We start from the raw sequence: 13518 nt of genomic DNA, 5'->3' as shown, positions 1-13518 counted from the left end.
AAATCATCACACGAACTCAATTACATGTTATGAGCTATGAAGAATGTATTATTTGTCAACATAAATATACACACATGAATAAAAAGCTTACAAAAAGATTACAAAAAAAAAATGAAATCTAAAAATGCAATAACGGTACCTCACATACTAAATGTGAACAATCATATATGAAACAAAATTCAACACATGATATACTTTCCAAAGGTACCCAATAACTCAGTCATATGAAAAAATAAAGCTACACTTCCACCAAATAATAAAAAAGAAGTTAGCAGAGTGTGAACAAAAATTAACTGCACCCCTGAGAAGCATGAAGTTTCGTTCATCCATAGGATGATTACTAGGTTAATCCACGGACGGAGGGATATATCATTCAAAGGGCGGGTGACCGTGGTCTGAGGGGTGCCCTGGACCCCAGAATTAGGGCACCCTTAGGGGTCCGGTCTTGGGGGGACGTCGTCCCATCGCCGCAGCCGTTTGCCCTCCTCGTTGCCGAGGGCGCTTTCCAGTTCTCACATCGACGCTACAAGGCCCTGCCAAATGGCGAAGGAAGAAAGGAAATTCGACGCTATCATCAAACTAGCTCTCCTCCGGGCTCGGATCCACGGCGCTGGTCACTTGGCATTCCCACCCAACTGATCAATTTTGCAACTTTCCGCGCTCAGTTTGGTGCAGTGATCCGTCAGGGCCCCTTCTCCAGCCACACTCGGGCACGCTGTGAATCGTGAGTTTTGTTTGTGGGATCGAGCTTAACACGTGGTCGCGGTTTGCTTCTGTTGTTGCCCAATCGGCCCTAGCGTGGTTGAATTCGTGATAGAGATCGTAATTCCTGATGCAATCCGAGTGTGTCTTTGTGTCGGGTGCCTGTGCGTGCGTGGGTTTTAGTGTCGGACTCTCGTACGGGAGTTTTGGAGTTGTTTGTAGATTGTGTTGATGATGTGTTGGTAGTGTCGTCGTTGGGCCTTCAATGTTTGATGAAGGTATTTTTGAATTGTGAACTACCCAATTTGAGGAAGTGTGGGAAGCTTACCGATTTGGAATTTGACTTCGCCTTGTTGTGCAGCAGGTTTTTGAATATTCCAGCGCGATTGCTACAGTGCAATGGACGCAGCTATGCTGAAGTACGTGCTAGTAGGCGGAGGTGTTGCAGGGGTAAGAGATTCTTTTATTTTGCAGCTATGGTGATCTCTGCAGTGAAGAATGAGGTCCTCATTTTTGCTATTAATTTTCTTTTCTTTTCTTTTCTTTTCAAGCTTCGTTCCTAACCTTGAAACATATGGGGAAGTTCTGAAGTTAAAGTTGTATTTCTTTCATTAAAATTCGCAGGGATACGCAGCGCGGGAATTTGTAAAGTTGGGTGTGAATCCTGGAGAGCTTGCAATTTTCTCCAAAGAACCGGTACTAAATACATAGCGTATCTGTGCAGTTGCCATGCTGAAAATGGGTGCCCCACGTTGCTTAGAACTGCTCTTCAAATTGCTCAAATGTATATGATAAGTCTGGTGATCTTCGACATTCTGTTACAATGTCTTGTCGTCTGTGAATAGTGAGTTGTTTGACCCTAACAACATGGTATTGATACCCCAACAGGTTGCGCCCTATGAACGGCCCGCCTTGAGCAAGGCATACTTGTTTCCTGAATGTGAGTATTAAAGCTTTGGAAACACATTGCACTTATACTTCATTCCATGCTGCTTTTTCTGCTTCGTCCTTTTTGGTTTATTCATTCATTTATATTTTCTAGGTCCACATAGCAACTACAACGTTTTGGTTTCTGTCGGAGTGGCATGGACCAGAACACGAGCTAGCTAGGTACACAAATACAAGCCCGTAAACGGGGCTGAGTAGGTAGGAGTTACTTGCAGACGTTTGTTGCGGCTCAAAAGAGTGGATTGTTGGTACTAAGAGGTTTATTCTCCGTAATTTTTGCAGCGCCTGCAAGGCTCCCTGGTTTCCACACATGTGTTGGCAGTGGTGGAGAGAGGCAAGCACCGGAGTGGTATGCTGATAATGGTAAGGGACTTGAGAGATGAGCATTCACGACTGGTATAGCAGCGAACTGTCCAGTAAAAACGGTTTCATCAAGCCATCGCAGAATATCATTTGAAATGGGAACAAGTACTTAATCATGTATACATTTTGTGTAGGCATTGATCTTCACTTGAGCTCCGAGATTGCTAAGGCAGACACAAAGAGCAAGACCATTACAACTGCGCAAGGGAAAACTTTTGAATATGGTTCACTTTTGATTGCAACTGGCTCTACAGTAAGTCTCTAGTTGCCACTTGTTTGATAACTCTTCAAACCTTTGCATTCATAGTATTCACCGTCTCCTTACATGAACTTCCTTAACTTGCTATTCATACGTTGCGTGGTATGGCTTGCAGTTTATTAACCTGGCCGACTTCAAGACTCCTGGAGCTGATGCTGGAGGTATTCACTATCTGAGAGAAAAAGATGATGCCGATAAGCTGGTGGAAGAGATTGGAGCCAACAAAGGAGGCGAAGCTGTGGTTGTCGGAGGAGGCTACATCGGTGTGGAATTGGCTGCGTGTCTTGCCCTCAACTCAATCAGGGTGACTATGGTGTTCCCTGACCCACATTTCAGTGAGATTCTTATCCACACCTTAACTGTGACTACCCTACGTGTTATCATTGAGACGTGCAACTCCTACCTGTTTAATTTGGCTCTGAAACAAGGCTTTTCACCTTCACAGTTTGCCTTCAATGTTTGCTCATCAACTATGTTCAACCTTCTCAGTCTCCCTTCATATTTTGAACTCGGAGACTCGACCTTGTTATTTTTGATGCGTAGATCACACCATGAGGTTTATTCAGCTACATGATTCTGAACGTTTCACTTGCTGATCCGCAGTGCCTCGCTTGTTTACACCGGAAATAGCTTCGTTCTACGAAAGCTATTACAAGGCAAAGGGTATCAACATCATCAAAGGAACATCCGTGACTGCGTTTGAGAAAGATGATCAGGGCAATGTAAATTTCTTACCGACCACACAGAAATAATGACATGGAGCGTGTCCATGTCTGTACGTCAAATATCCAGTGAATAACCTCAAGTCTTAAATTCTTGCCGTCGAACCTGAATTTCAGAACCTACTACTGGTCAATGTTGTTTCACCATTCTTAATTTTTCTGCTTTTCTATGCATCATCGTTGAACTACGAGTGAAATAATGTCAATTGTCTTGCTTCCAGTCTAAGACGAACAATTGATACAGGTGGTGAAGGTAATCCTGGGAGATGGCCGGTCGTTGTCAACCAACCTTGTAGTAGTGGGTATTGGTGCCAGACCTAACCTAGGACCATTCAAAGGCTTGCTGGAGGAAGAAAAAGGTGGCTTCAAGGTAACAATCTTCAAACCAACTATTATGTACTTCGGGGAATCAGCATGAGCGGCATGTTTTCGAATCCATGAATCTCTTTCGGAACATGTCACGAACTATCACTTACTTTTTATTTATTTATCGTATGATCACAGGTGGATTCTTCTTTCAGATCAAGCGCGGAAGACGTGTATGCAGTCGGTGATATTGCAACATTCCCATTAAAGATGTATGGTGACAGGCGACGTGTCGAGCACGTGGACCATGCCCGGAAATCAGCTATCCAAGCTGTTCAGGTTTGTAATATAACCCAAGTTTTCGTCCAATCGGTATTCTACCCCGTGTATTCTGGTAATTTAACTCTTACATTTTCGTTGTAAATCACGCCTTTATATTGAAATGTTCAAATTGTTGCGAATCCAGGCCATCAAAGCCGCTGAGAAAGGCGAAACTGTGGACGACTACGACTACCTGCCCTTCTTTTACTCACGATCTTTCGACCTCTCATGGCAATTCTATGGAGACAATACTGGTGATTCTGTCGTCTGGGGTCTAGATGGAGCAAGCGCTTCAGGCTCCAAATTCGGCGCCTACTGGATAAACGATGGCAAAGTAGTGGGTGCATTTTTGGAGGGTGGGTCTCCTGATGAAAACAAGCTTCTTGCCAGAGTTGCACGACAGAGGCCCTCAGTGAGCAGCAAGAAGGATCTGATCTCTGGCGGCTTGGATTTTGCCGCGAAGATTTAGAGGTTTTCTAGCTAATCCACACGACTTGTTTAGATTTTGTAAAGAATAGAGTCTGTCTCATTTAATAAATTAATGCATATTCGAAAAATTCTATGAACCTTGTGTCCAAATCTGAAATCTCTTCGAACGTCTTTTAATCGTGGTTCGTGTCAGCTATCGTTCTTTGCATTATCAGTGCTCAGGTGCACTTAAAGTCGGTTTATTTAATACTTAGTAATCTTTACAGAATTATTGAACTGTTGTATACAAGGACAAAAACTTCACAGAAGCTAATCTAGAATGTTAAATGTACATAAGTGCTTGTTGAGCCAGGCAGAAACGGTCAAGTCCCACAACTCATAGGATAGGAAGAGACTAGACCTCGTAAGGAAAGATGGGACAGTCGAGACCGAATACATCTCCCAAGGCCAAGTTAAGATTCTATTTAAGCTGGAGGAGCGTGAGATATTTTTTCTACCCAGCAGTTGACTCTCGTTCCAAACTCGCTTCTCTCGGATTACTGTTCGCTATCTTCTCTGGAAATCCATCTTCGAAAAGAACATCAAATGTTGCATTACCCTACACATCAACTCAAATTACGTATTGGCTACACTAATTCAACATTTAGGCGCAGAGCAATGACAGTTTCCAAGCCAAAATCATCCCTTACAACGATTCAATGAATGACATGTACTTAAAAATGTGAAAAATCTAGAGAATAAAGGAAGCGTGTGGCATCAACCTGCTGAATATGGTCATGCAACTATATTCATAGCCATCTTTTATACGGCCATAACTAATCAACAGTGATGCAGAATGGAGCATGGCACTGCAAGTAACTACCGAGTCTCGTGGCAAGCATCAGTAGTGCAGATTTAATAACAGCGTTTAGGAAATAAATAAATAAAAAAACTAACAAACAAACAAACAGTAGAGATCATTTAGAGAGATTTGGATCGGCATCAGTGGTTTCAACAAAAAAAACATTTGTGGGTCTCGTCACTGAATTGGTGTTCTTTGCGCAAGTCCAGCCTGAAGCTCGGCGAGAGAAGAGCCCTCCGTCTTCACGCACCATGATCTATCCGAGACAATATCAACGCCATGGCGCGCGACACTCCACATGAAAACCTGCAGAAACCCCTCGTGTAGTCCCCACCGGGAACTGTGCCGTGTGCAGAAATTTCCACAGCCGAAGCGACATGTGACCTAGTGACATAGACCCGCACCGACAAAATCCTGAAATGCAGGCCGGACATGCTTTGGCACCGCAACCCGCTTGTACAACTGCAGCACACTAATCTCCTCTCCACCACAGGAAAGTTGCCTAAGCTTGCAAAATTCAAGAGCAAGACAAGTAGGTAAGTAGGATAGTACAAGACACGACAATTCAGAAGATTTGTAAAATCAAAAAACTAATAAAAACTTGAATAATAAGTTAGAATTTAAGCCAGTGTTCTTTAATATTATTAAATGAATTTTTTGCCAAATTTGAAAAGATCCAACTTTTTGTTGATTGTTAACCTTTATACAAATTAAATAATATTATAAACTTTTTATTAGATTTAAAGTTTCTAGGTTTTTTATAGTATGGAGTTTGAATATATATATATATATATATATATATATATTTTTCCTAAACCAAATATATATATAGCAACCAAATTTATATGACAATTATCATCTTCATAATAAAAGGTAACATAGATGGATTGTGAGTACCAACTTTACAAAAAAGATAAAGAAAAAAAATTATACAAAGGTCTAAAAATAAAATCTACCAAAGAAATTTTGATTAGAATTATTCAAATATATAAAAAAATTAATAAAACTATAAAATAAAGAGGATTGCAATCTAATCTTTTTGAATAAACTAAATAAATCCAAAAATAATGATTTGAGGTGCAAATTAGTAAGCATAGGATTTTACAAAGTCATAAGGAATAGAAAAAAAGTGATGGAAGGATTAAGAATAATAATATTAGGTTTATAGACAAGAAACAATGAATTTGCAACAAAAGAGACATTTTGGTGGACAATATCTTAATATGTGCAAATATCAAATTTTTGTCTACATAAATCATCTCTAAATTCAAAAAATATTTTCAAATAATAAAATTTTAAATGTTCAAAAAAAATTAAAAATATGATAGTATTCTATTATTGACTCTTTACATAAGAAATAATAGATGTCAAGTACCAAACTAATAATGAAATGATAAAATAAAAACTTACAATGAAAAAATTATTCAAAATTAATGAACAAGTTGAATAATATCTTTAATTTACAATAACACTCACAAATAGTTTTAGAATTTGCTATTCTTTTAAATTCCTCCTAAATTTTTAACTAGAATTAGTGTTGCAAATGCACCATATTTTGCAACATCATATATATATATATATATATATATATATATAATCAAAGTATAGAATAGATTGCCATTATTAAGACCTATACTAAAAACTATAGAAAATACATATTGAATTTATTGGATTTACAGTATTTTATATTTGCAGACTCTTCTATGCTACAGTAATGGTTAGATGCATTATCATGAGCACGAGTTGGTAAAACTACAGTTACATGTAAGATTATTTAACAAAGCAAGCCTAAGGACTTTGAACTTTCTCCATCATCAAAAATAGGCTTGTGCTCTAAACATCAAGGACATACCCGGCCCAAAGTGGAGAGCAAAGCCATCTCTACCAGCCGTGTGCTGCTGATAGAAATCAAATTTCCACATACCTGCTGTGCAACAATCGGGTTCTGGGCATAGATCTAAATTGCCGATGTCGAAGTTGTCGAGGTTTCTTCCGTGGCTTCTCTCTGACGAAGACCTCTCTCAGACTGCATTATCTTGACTACCTTGATGTGTAAAGGATGTAATCGATTAGAAGTTCGATGGAAAACAGCTTGCAGGAGGCTCAGTGCAGGAAGGTCCGAAGGAACCGAGGCAGAGTTTTGAACAGACAATGAGCGGTCTTTGGTATTATGCGGACTCAGATTCTCCCTTTCAGTGAAACCGCCACGGTGTCGGCATTCGTACTGATTCTGGTTTTGAGTGCCACTGTCGGCAATCGTATCCATATACTGATGCCATGTGCATGTACAGTTAAGAATCGTAAATCGAAAGTTTACAGGATCAAGGGACGACGCAAGCGAATTACTAAGAGAATATTCCATTACAGAGCTAGCGTGGTGGTGAGAATACATACCCAACTTGAGCAGAGAGTAACAAAGCATACTCACTTACCATGGACACAGATAGATAGTTAATGCCGAGGTTCCCATAAGGGTGATCCTGAGATTCCTTTGTCATAACCAGGCACCCTGGTCAGTATGCCTGATCGTGCACAGTGCTGTAGTGTCCTATAAATAAGAAATAGTTGAATGTCTTTTTAGCTGCACCTGCTCAAAATATTTTGCTTTAATCAACAACACCACATGACTGCCGGAAGAGTAGTGCTTCTCATACGACGTTCGTCACCTTTGACTTGGGTTTTATGTGTTGCGTTTTAGCCTTCACTCACTTAAAGAGATGGAGTTGGCGGTTGGTATACGTAATGCAACTTTTCCCGAGATAATCGTGAATAAATTTGGTGATTTAAATACACACTCTTCATATTCAGCAGAATTTGGGACAACGTTCGTCTATACATTGATGATATGATGATGAATGTACATGTTTCAAATCCATGGAAAACGACGATCAAACTCATGAATATTACAGCATTGCAGTGTCGCTTTAAAAACCTCGGTCAACGAACGAGGACAGTAAATTAGAAGATATCTTTGAGATAAGACTAGTGAACGAGAAAGAGACTTGATAAGTATTCTCACAAAGAGGTGAGAGCAGTCACCTTATCTATGGCACCATCATAATCCGATGAACAATATGATTCCTGTCCTAAATTACCAGCTATCAAATGAAACCCTATAGGCTACCAGATCCTGAGCTGAAACTTAAGTTGATACATTCTCAAGCCATCGGGGTCGGTGTGAGCCCAAGATTATCACTCTACAGGCACGCTTTCTTACATGATTAACAATATCAGTGACCCTAATACGATCGGCCACGTTGAGGAATCAACAGAAACCACACAGATCTTTGCCCCCCCGAAGAAAAATGTGGGAAATGAAAATGTAAACTAATCACTGAAGTGAAACGCAGGTTGTGACGTGCTATGATTGATAATCATTCCTATCTACTATAGACTGCAGAACGCTAACCTTCTGCTTCCCATATGTGAAGCGGCAAATGTTGAGGGCGCGTTGGTTGGCAGCCTTGAACTGGGCGGATTTCTTGCCGAAGGTTCTCCTCGATGAGTCTTTAGCAACTACTGCCATGTGTAATGTGGTTTCACTGCCGGGGCAAACCGTGACAAGAGCTTCTACGATGGTTTCCAGATGAGTGTGAAGGTCGTGGTCGCCGTTAATCAAATCGATGTAGTGCACGAAGGATGAGCGGACCCAATTGTTTTCTGCTTCATTCAGTTTGAAGTCCTTCAACTTACTCTCCAGAATGTGAAAGCATCTCAGTGCTTCCGTGGTTTGTATCTCTGACAGCTTCTCGTCGGTGCCGAATTCGGACTTGGACTTACTTGCTAACTCCATCTGCGAGACAGGAAACATTTTTGTTTAACTTGGGTCAAGCAGAAGGAATGAATTCACTTAGGGTTCGGATGAGAGCGTTGAATACTAACCAGCTTCATATATTGCTCGGTAACTTTGGAAAGTGAAGTGTCTAATGCGTCCTCAAGCTTGCAACGCGGACAGTAACAGACGAAACCCCATCCCTGGGTGCTCGACTCCCTCCGCTGGTCGAAAGGCTGAAAGATATCGAAGTAGGGACGTGTAACTTCGTCGCCTGCACGCAAGTCCCGGGATGCAAAGACGAATAGTGCTTTGCCTACAAGAATTGGGCAGCAGCTGGGAAGACATGAGTGATTAATGAACGAGGGCAACCACCAAAGCCCCCAGTGCTCAACCTGCAAGTCAGTCAAACTTTTGTGATCAGACGGGGACGCACTTGGTTGACAAAAGTTGCGAAGGTTTTGAGAGAGAAAAAAAATGCAGAGTCACAATTCCACATCGAAGGGAACCAGCAGAGTAGAATCACACCGACCTTCCTATCTTGCTCCCCAGAGCCAGGCAGATTCTTCCACCCCATTGTAGCGTCACCATTGATCGCATTGAACCGGATGATACAGCGGATGCGTGAGGCATTTAAGCGTTCTTGAGGTCCGGATTCGAAATCGGTACAGTTCACAGATGGGCACGGAAGAGCTTTTTCTCCGTCATAAAGCGTCGGCATTTTCTCGAGGCCTTTGTTATGTGCTTGAGCAGCGTCAAAAATCTTGCGGAACCCCTCCTGGACTTTTCCGTTCACTAATCCCTGCGACATCTCGGTACGTGAGTGATCCCCCTCCTGCAAAGGTAAGAAAGCGATAGGATTCGACACAAGTAGCAGTTCCCCTGCTTCCACATCTTTTGTTAACACAAGCCCTCGTCCACGCCCCCTGCCCACGTCGGTAATAATCACAGGACCAATGTAGTCAGCGCAGAACGGAGACTCGCCCGCCTGTCTCCCCTTTAGGTAGTAATGCGCCAAGTCGTAATGGCCATGACAACTTTGCTGTACTCCAGTACTACACTCATGCAGCGCAGCTTGAAGGTCTCTATCAGTCGGCGCTCGAGGAGCTGCTACCTGTACGAAACGGAAAACGTCATCACAAGTTCGGCACGAAGATGGCAGCAGGAGCTACTGCATTCAACCAACAAAACTCTAGCAAACGAACAATTGGACTCGAGGTTTCGAGTTTATGGCTGCAACACCTGCAGTGTAGTGAGTGCTTGCTCGTACTGACTGAGCCCGAGCAACGCCCGCCCCTTCCTGAACAAGCTCTTGAGGTGGTTGGGATCTCGTGACAAAGCTTTCTTAGCATCCGACAACGCCTTCGCATATTCCTGTAGCCTGATGTAAGCTTCGGCACGGTTAGAGTATCCAAGTATAATCTCGCTCTTACAGACTAGTTTCCCCTGTCGCTCCTCCTCCGCCTCTGCAAGTCGTATGCTCCTGGTGTAAAGATCTGCTGCGCCTTCATAATTCTCCTCTCCAAACAGTATGTTACCCAGCACTCTAAGATCATTGGAACTGTGTGTTTCAACGAAGTCTTTGGACACTTGAGTAGCTTGCTCTTGGATGTTAGAATTCTCCTTCTCTTCTTCGTGACGTGGTTTCTCCAACATGGCAGATTTACCAGCCTCTACAGAGCCGGACTCCCCATGAGCTTTGTCGACTCTAGCTTTAGAGTCTTCGACTTCCTGCACTGCTAACAAACTGTCGCTTCGCTGAAACTGCTTCCTAATGAGTGGGATTTTCTTCTCTGGGACACCTTCCGAAACTTTAGGCTGTGTCTCGACGTTTACAGGGTTGCCATTTGCATGACCAACATCCTCTAGGGTTTCAGCTTGGAGTTTGCTGGTCAACTCACTCAATCCTGTACCACTCTTCTGCACCTCTTCGCCAACCTCCTCATGTTTAGTAGTTGCCTCATCTGATTCAGCAGAACCTTGAAAAGTTGTCTCCACGGACAGTGTATTTTCACTAGAAGAATTGTTAGGATTCAGTAAAACATCTGGAACGCCACCGTCATCGTTACGTAAGGCAGTTTCAGCTTCTCTAATAAGCTCAGTCTTTGCAGGAGCTACTTCTAGTGCGACACTCTCTTCTTCGTTTCCGCTTGGCAGATTATGTTGCGAGACCGCAATTGAGGAACTTCGTTCCCGAGCATTACCGTCAACAATTTCTTCGGGTTCTTTGGCATTGTCCTTTGACAATGAACTCACCTTTGGTCCGTCCTTCGAAGGGGAGATTCGCTCTTTTGACTCGTGACCAAATGGCTTAGGGTATAACGCCGTCTTCTTCTCAAAGCTATCCGGAACTCCTGAAAAATGAGAATTCTCTTGTTTCATCTGCTGCTCAAAGAGATGGATCTTTCTGGAGAAATCCTCGTGGTCTCGGCTCATGGTCAGCGCATACTTATCATCATCGTCGTGGCCTTCCAATTCGACAGCACCATAGATTGTTCTACCACTTTCTCCAACATTCTCGGGCCTTGACAGAAAGGCGATGTCATTAGGTCGCTCAACCAACACCCCAACCACTCCATCAGGAAACCGAGTAAGATATGGATCTCGTACCGCAACCCGTGAACCCTCCGGGTAGCAATTCTGCGCTTGCGCCATACTGGCCCTCACTGGCAACGCGTTCGTCAAGATGAGTTTCGTTGCAAGGCCCGAGTCCTCCTCCAACACATTTACCTGGAAGTAATAAACGAAACTCAGATCTAATCCAACGCAATCACTTGCAACAAGGATCAATATATTGAACTATCAAGGAGGACAAGTCACTGACCACAGATGTGACTTTTAGAGACTTCCCACACAGACGGCCTTCCAAGACATGCTTCCGATGTGTCTTCCCGACTTTCATCTCTGCGAGCGACATCAACTTGAAGTCTTTCCATGGCAACTCAGCGTATACGGGCGGAATCGGAGGCGCCTCGTTATCCGGCAATGAGGTCCCAGGCAATAAGCCTCGCTCCAGCATGTACGCATCGTGCAAAGCTGCTAGATGTGCAGCCAGCAACCCTGCTTTGTCGAATCTCTCTGAGGCAAGCACGGTTTCGCCGTGGACTGGTCCGACAAGCTTGCTAGTAACAGGTCCCCCTGGCGACGCTTGATCGAATCTGTCATGGTGGCTAGCTGAAAACTTTCTTCCAGGACTCTCGGAGGGATCCATCATTCTTAGCCCAGAATCGCCGCTGGAGAAGCTCTCCACCTCCTAAGATCTGAGATTCGCACCTCTACTTTCCAATTCACGGCGGACACCACTTGCTTTCTTGCCATCAGCAATCCATCAACGTCTCCAACCGTAGCTATAACTGTCAAGTAAACAAATAAACAATTGTGTAATGACGAAAACAAGTAAATAACACAAGGCACTGCGATAGCAATGATATTTTATCCGCTAATATAGACATCAGACATCAATTACACCCTAAGCACGTACAATACCTGAAGGGGGTGAACTGGGGAGAGAGGAGGAATTGCAAGACGATGCATGACATTAATGCATCTAGAATGTTCTCTGCATTCGCACACGAATATTTGCCCGCTATTTCGGTTGTACATTGCCACAACATTGCGTAATCAAAACCTATTTCTCAACAGCATCCCTGAAGAAGTTAATCTACTGGAGTTCTGCAAAATTGATCGTGATCTACCGGATCAAATTTTACAAGCCCGACCGAGATCGCAAAGCGTGAGAGGAACAACTTTCACCTAGATCACCTTTGCCACAACAACTTAATACTACAAATTGGTGATTGATCCTAGTGCCTGACTACTACATTAAAACCGAAAAGAAAAAGAAAAAAAAGAAAAAAAGAAAAAAAAAGAAAAGTCAAAAGCCTGATTCTGAATCAAAGGGATTTTCGATCATCATCGATGCCATTAAACTCAACCTCCGCCCCAAATCATCTAGTGTTCGGTTCGCGCAGACGCGCGGACCGACGTCAAGAGCCACGACCTCAAACACCCTCACAAAACTAAAACCACTTAAATACAATTCAGCAGTTGCGGCGCCAACCTCACAATTAGGTTTCTCCGCACAGGACCCAAGCACCCTACAATGCATCCACAACAACATTAAACCAGGCACATTCAAGCTCTCACCCAACCCGACGCCAACACACGATCTAACAAACCAGACCGCCAGCGACACCAACCAGCATCATCACATCTCCAGGCGTCTTGACTGACCTGGTGGAGACGCGTACAGCGGATGGCGCCAGAAATCGAAAGAGACACGAGCTAGATTCGGAGCCAGCTACGGTGCGATTGGATTCAAGTCACAACTCAAGGTTCAGAGCGCAACTACTCGATGATCGACGCTAGCATGCAAGCGCGTGCGTGGACTGGTGGTCGGGTAATGACGGTAGTGGAAGGAGGAAGAAAGAAAGGGAGGGAGGCGATGGGAGGGGGGAAGGCTAGATCCTGGAGGCAGCAACAACAGGAACAACAACAACAGCAACAGCAGCAATAGCAGGGGATTGAAAAGGGCGAAGGAGGGAGGGAGAATGCGAGGGGGGCGAGGGCGGGGTTGCGGGGGCTGTGCGGTGCATCAGCGTCGGCACCAATTCCTGCTGGTCCCTCGTTCTGACAGTGACCCCCTCCACCTGCTTAGATCCGCCCCTTCCGGCCCCTCCCCCCGTTCCCACCCAGGCAGGCCTTGTCCTCCTCTCCTCCGTGACACCCACTGCGTCTGACGTGGCTCAGACGTCGTCCTACGTGGTGCCACCCTGGATTCCATGGCTGATGTCGTGCTGGGTGGAACCCCCCGACGTATTAACTACAATGAATCATGTTTAATCTCCAAATTGAC

At 43.7% G+C, this 13518-nt stretch overlaps 2 protein-coding genes across 10 annotated transcripts; one reads left to right on the top strand and one right to left on the bottom strand.

Annotated features, from left to right (window-relative positions):
- Window positions 1–566: 566 nt before the first annotated feature.
- LOC112278733 (monodehydroascorbate reductase, seedling isozyme) lies at window positions 567–4187 on the top strand. Of its 7 annotated transcripts, none has more exons than XM_024512418.3 (11): window positions 567–724; window positions 1067–1152; window positions 1327–1398; window positions 1591–1642; window positions 1933–2013; window positions 2148–2266; window positions 2388–2607; window positions 2876–2994; window positions 3239–3364; window positions 3499–3639; window positions 3767–4187. In XM_024512418.3, exons 2-11 carry the CDS (start codon window positions 1102–1104, stop codon window positions 4088–4090), a joined length of 1305 nt encoding a protein of 434 aa, XP_024368186.1. In that variant the 5' UTR covers window positions 567–724; window positions 1067–1101; the 3' UTR covers window positions 4091–4187. The 7 variants fall into 7 exon arrangements, with proteins under 7 accessions (XP_024368186.1, XP_024368187.1, XP_073388404.1 ...); XM_024512419.3 differs by having other exon boundaries at window positions 1064–1152; XM_073532303.2 differs by having other exon boundaries at window positions 721–822.
- A 3623-nt stretch (window positions 4188–7810) lies between these two features.
- Window positions 7811–13272, bottom strand: LOC112278926 (uncharacterized). 3 transcript variants are annotated; one of them, XM_024512851.3, is made up of 7 exons: window positions 12897–13258; window positions 12724–12760; window positions 11488–12016; window positions 9906–11393; window positions 9196–9777; window positions 8774–9058; window positions 7811–8684 (listed from the first exon to the last, which is right to left on the bottom strand). In XM_024512851.3, the coding sequence occupies exons 3-7, from the start codon at window positions 11875–11877 to the stop codon at window positions 8253–8255; spliced, it is 3177 nt and encodes a 1058-aa protein (XP_024368619.1). In that variant the 5' UTR covers window positions 11878–12016; window positions 12724–12760; window positions 12897–13258; the 3' UTR covers window positions 7811–8252. The 3 variants fall into 3 exon arrangements, with proteins under 3 accessions (XP_024368619.1, XP_024368617.1, XP_024368618.1); XM_024512849.3 differs by lacking the exon at window positions 12724–12760 and having other exon boundaries at window positions 12897–13272; XM_024512850.2 differs by lacking the exons at window positions 12724–12760; window positions 12897–13258 and adding an exon at window positions 12150–12249.
- Between the last annotated feature and the right edge of the window lie 246 nt (window positions 13273–13518).

Source organism: Physcomitrium patens, chromosome 2 (assembly GCF_059467195.1).
Source record: "Physcomitrium patens ecotype Gransden chromosome 2, ASM5946719v1, whole genome shotgun sequence".
Classification (NCBI taxonomy): domain Eukaryota; kingdom Viridiplantae; phylum Streptophyta; class Bryopsida; order Funariales; family Funariaceae; genus Physcomitrium; species Physcomitrium patens.
This window is presented reverse-complemented; position numbering and strand designations above follow the sequence as displayed.

What these genes read in the sequence shown, in the direction of transcription:
- LOC112278926 (XM_024512849.3), bottom strand. Translation starts at nt 11,877, where the DNA reads ATGATGGATCCCTCCGAGAGTCCTGGAAGAAAGTTTTCAGCTAGCCAC. An exon ending in CTCTAAAAGTCACATCTGTG is followed by an intron (nt 11,394 to 11,487) that starts GTCAGTGACTTG and finishes TATTACTTCCAG; the next exon opens with GTAAATGTGTTGGAGGAGGA. An exon ending in AAGCACTCACTACACTGCAG is followed by an intron (nt 9,778 to 9,905) that starts GTGTTGCAGCCA and finishes CGTTTCGTACAG; the next exon opens with GTAGCAGCTCCTCGAGCGCC.
- LOC112278733 (XM_024512418.3), top strand. Translation starts at nt 1,102, where the DNA reads ATGGACGCAGCTATGCTGAAGTACGTGCTAGTAGGCGGAGGTGTTGCA. An exon ending in CAATTTTCTCCAAAGAACCG is followed by an intron (nt 1,399 to 1,590) that starts GTACTAAATACA and finishes ATACCCCAACAG; the next exon opens with GTTGCGCCCTATGAACGGCC. An exon ending in CAGCTATCCAAGCTGTTCAG is followed by an intron (nt 3,640 to 3,766) that starts GTTTGTAATATA and finishes TTGCGAATCCAG; the next exon opens with GCCATCAAAGCCGCTGAGAA.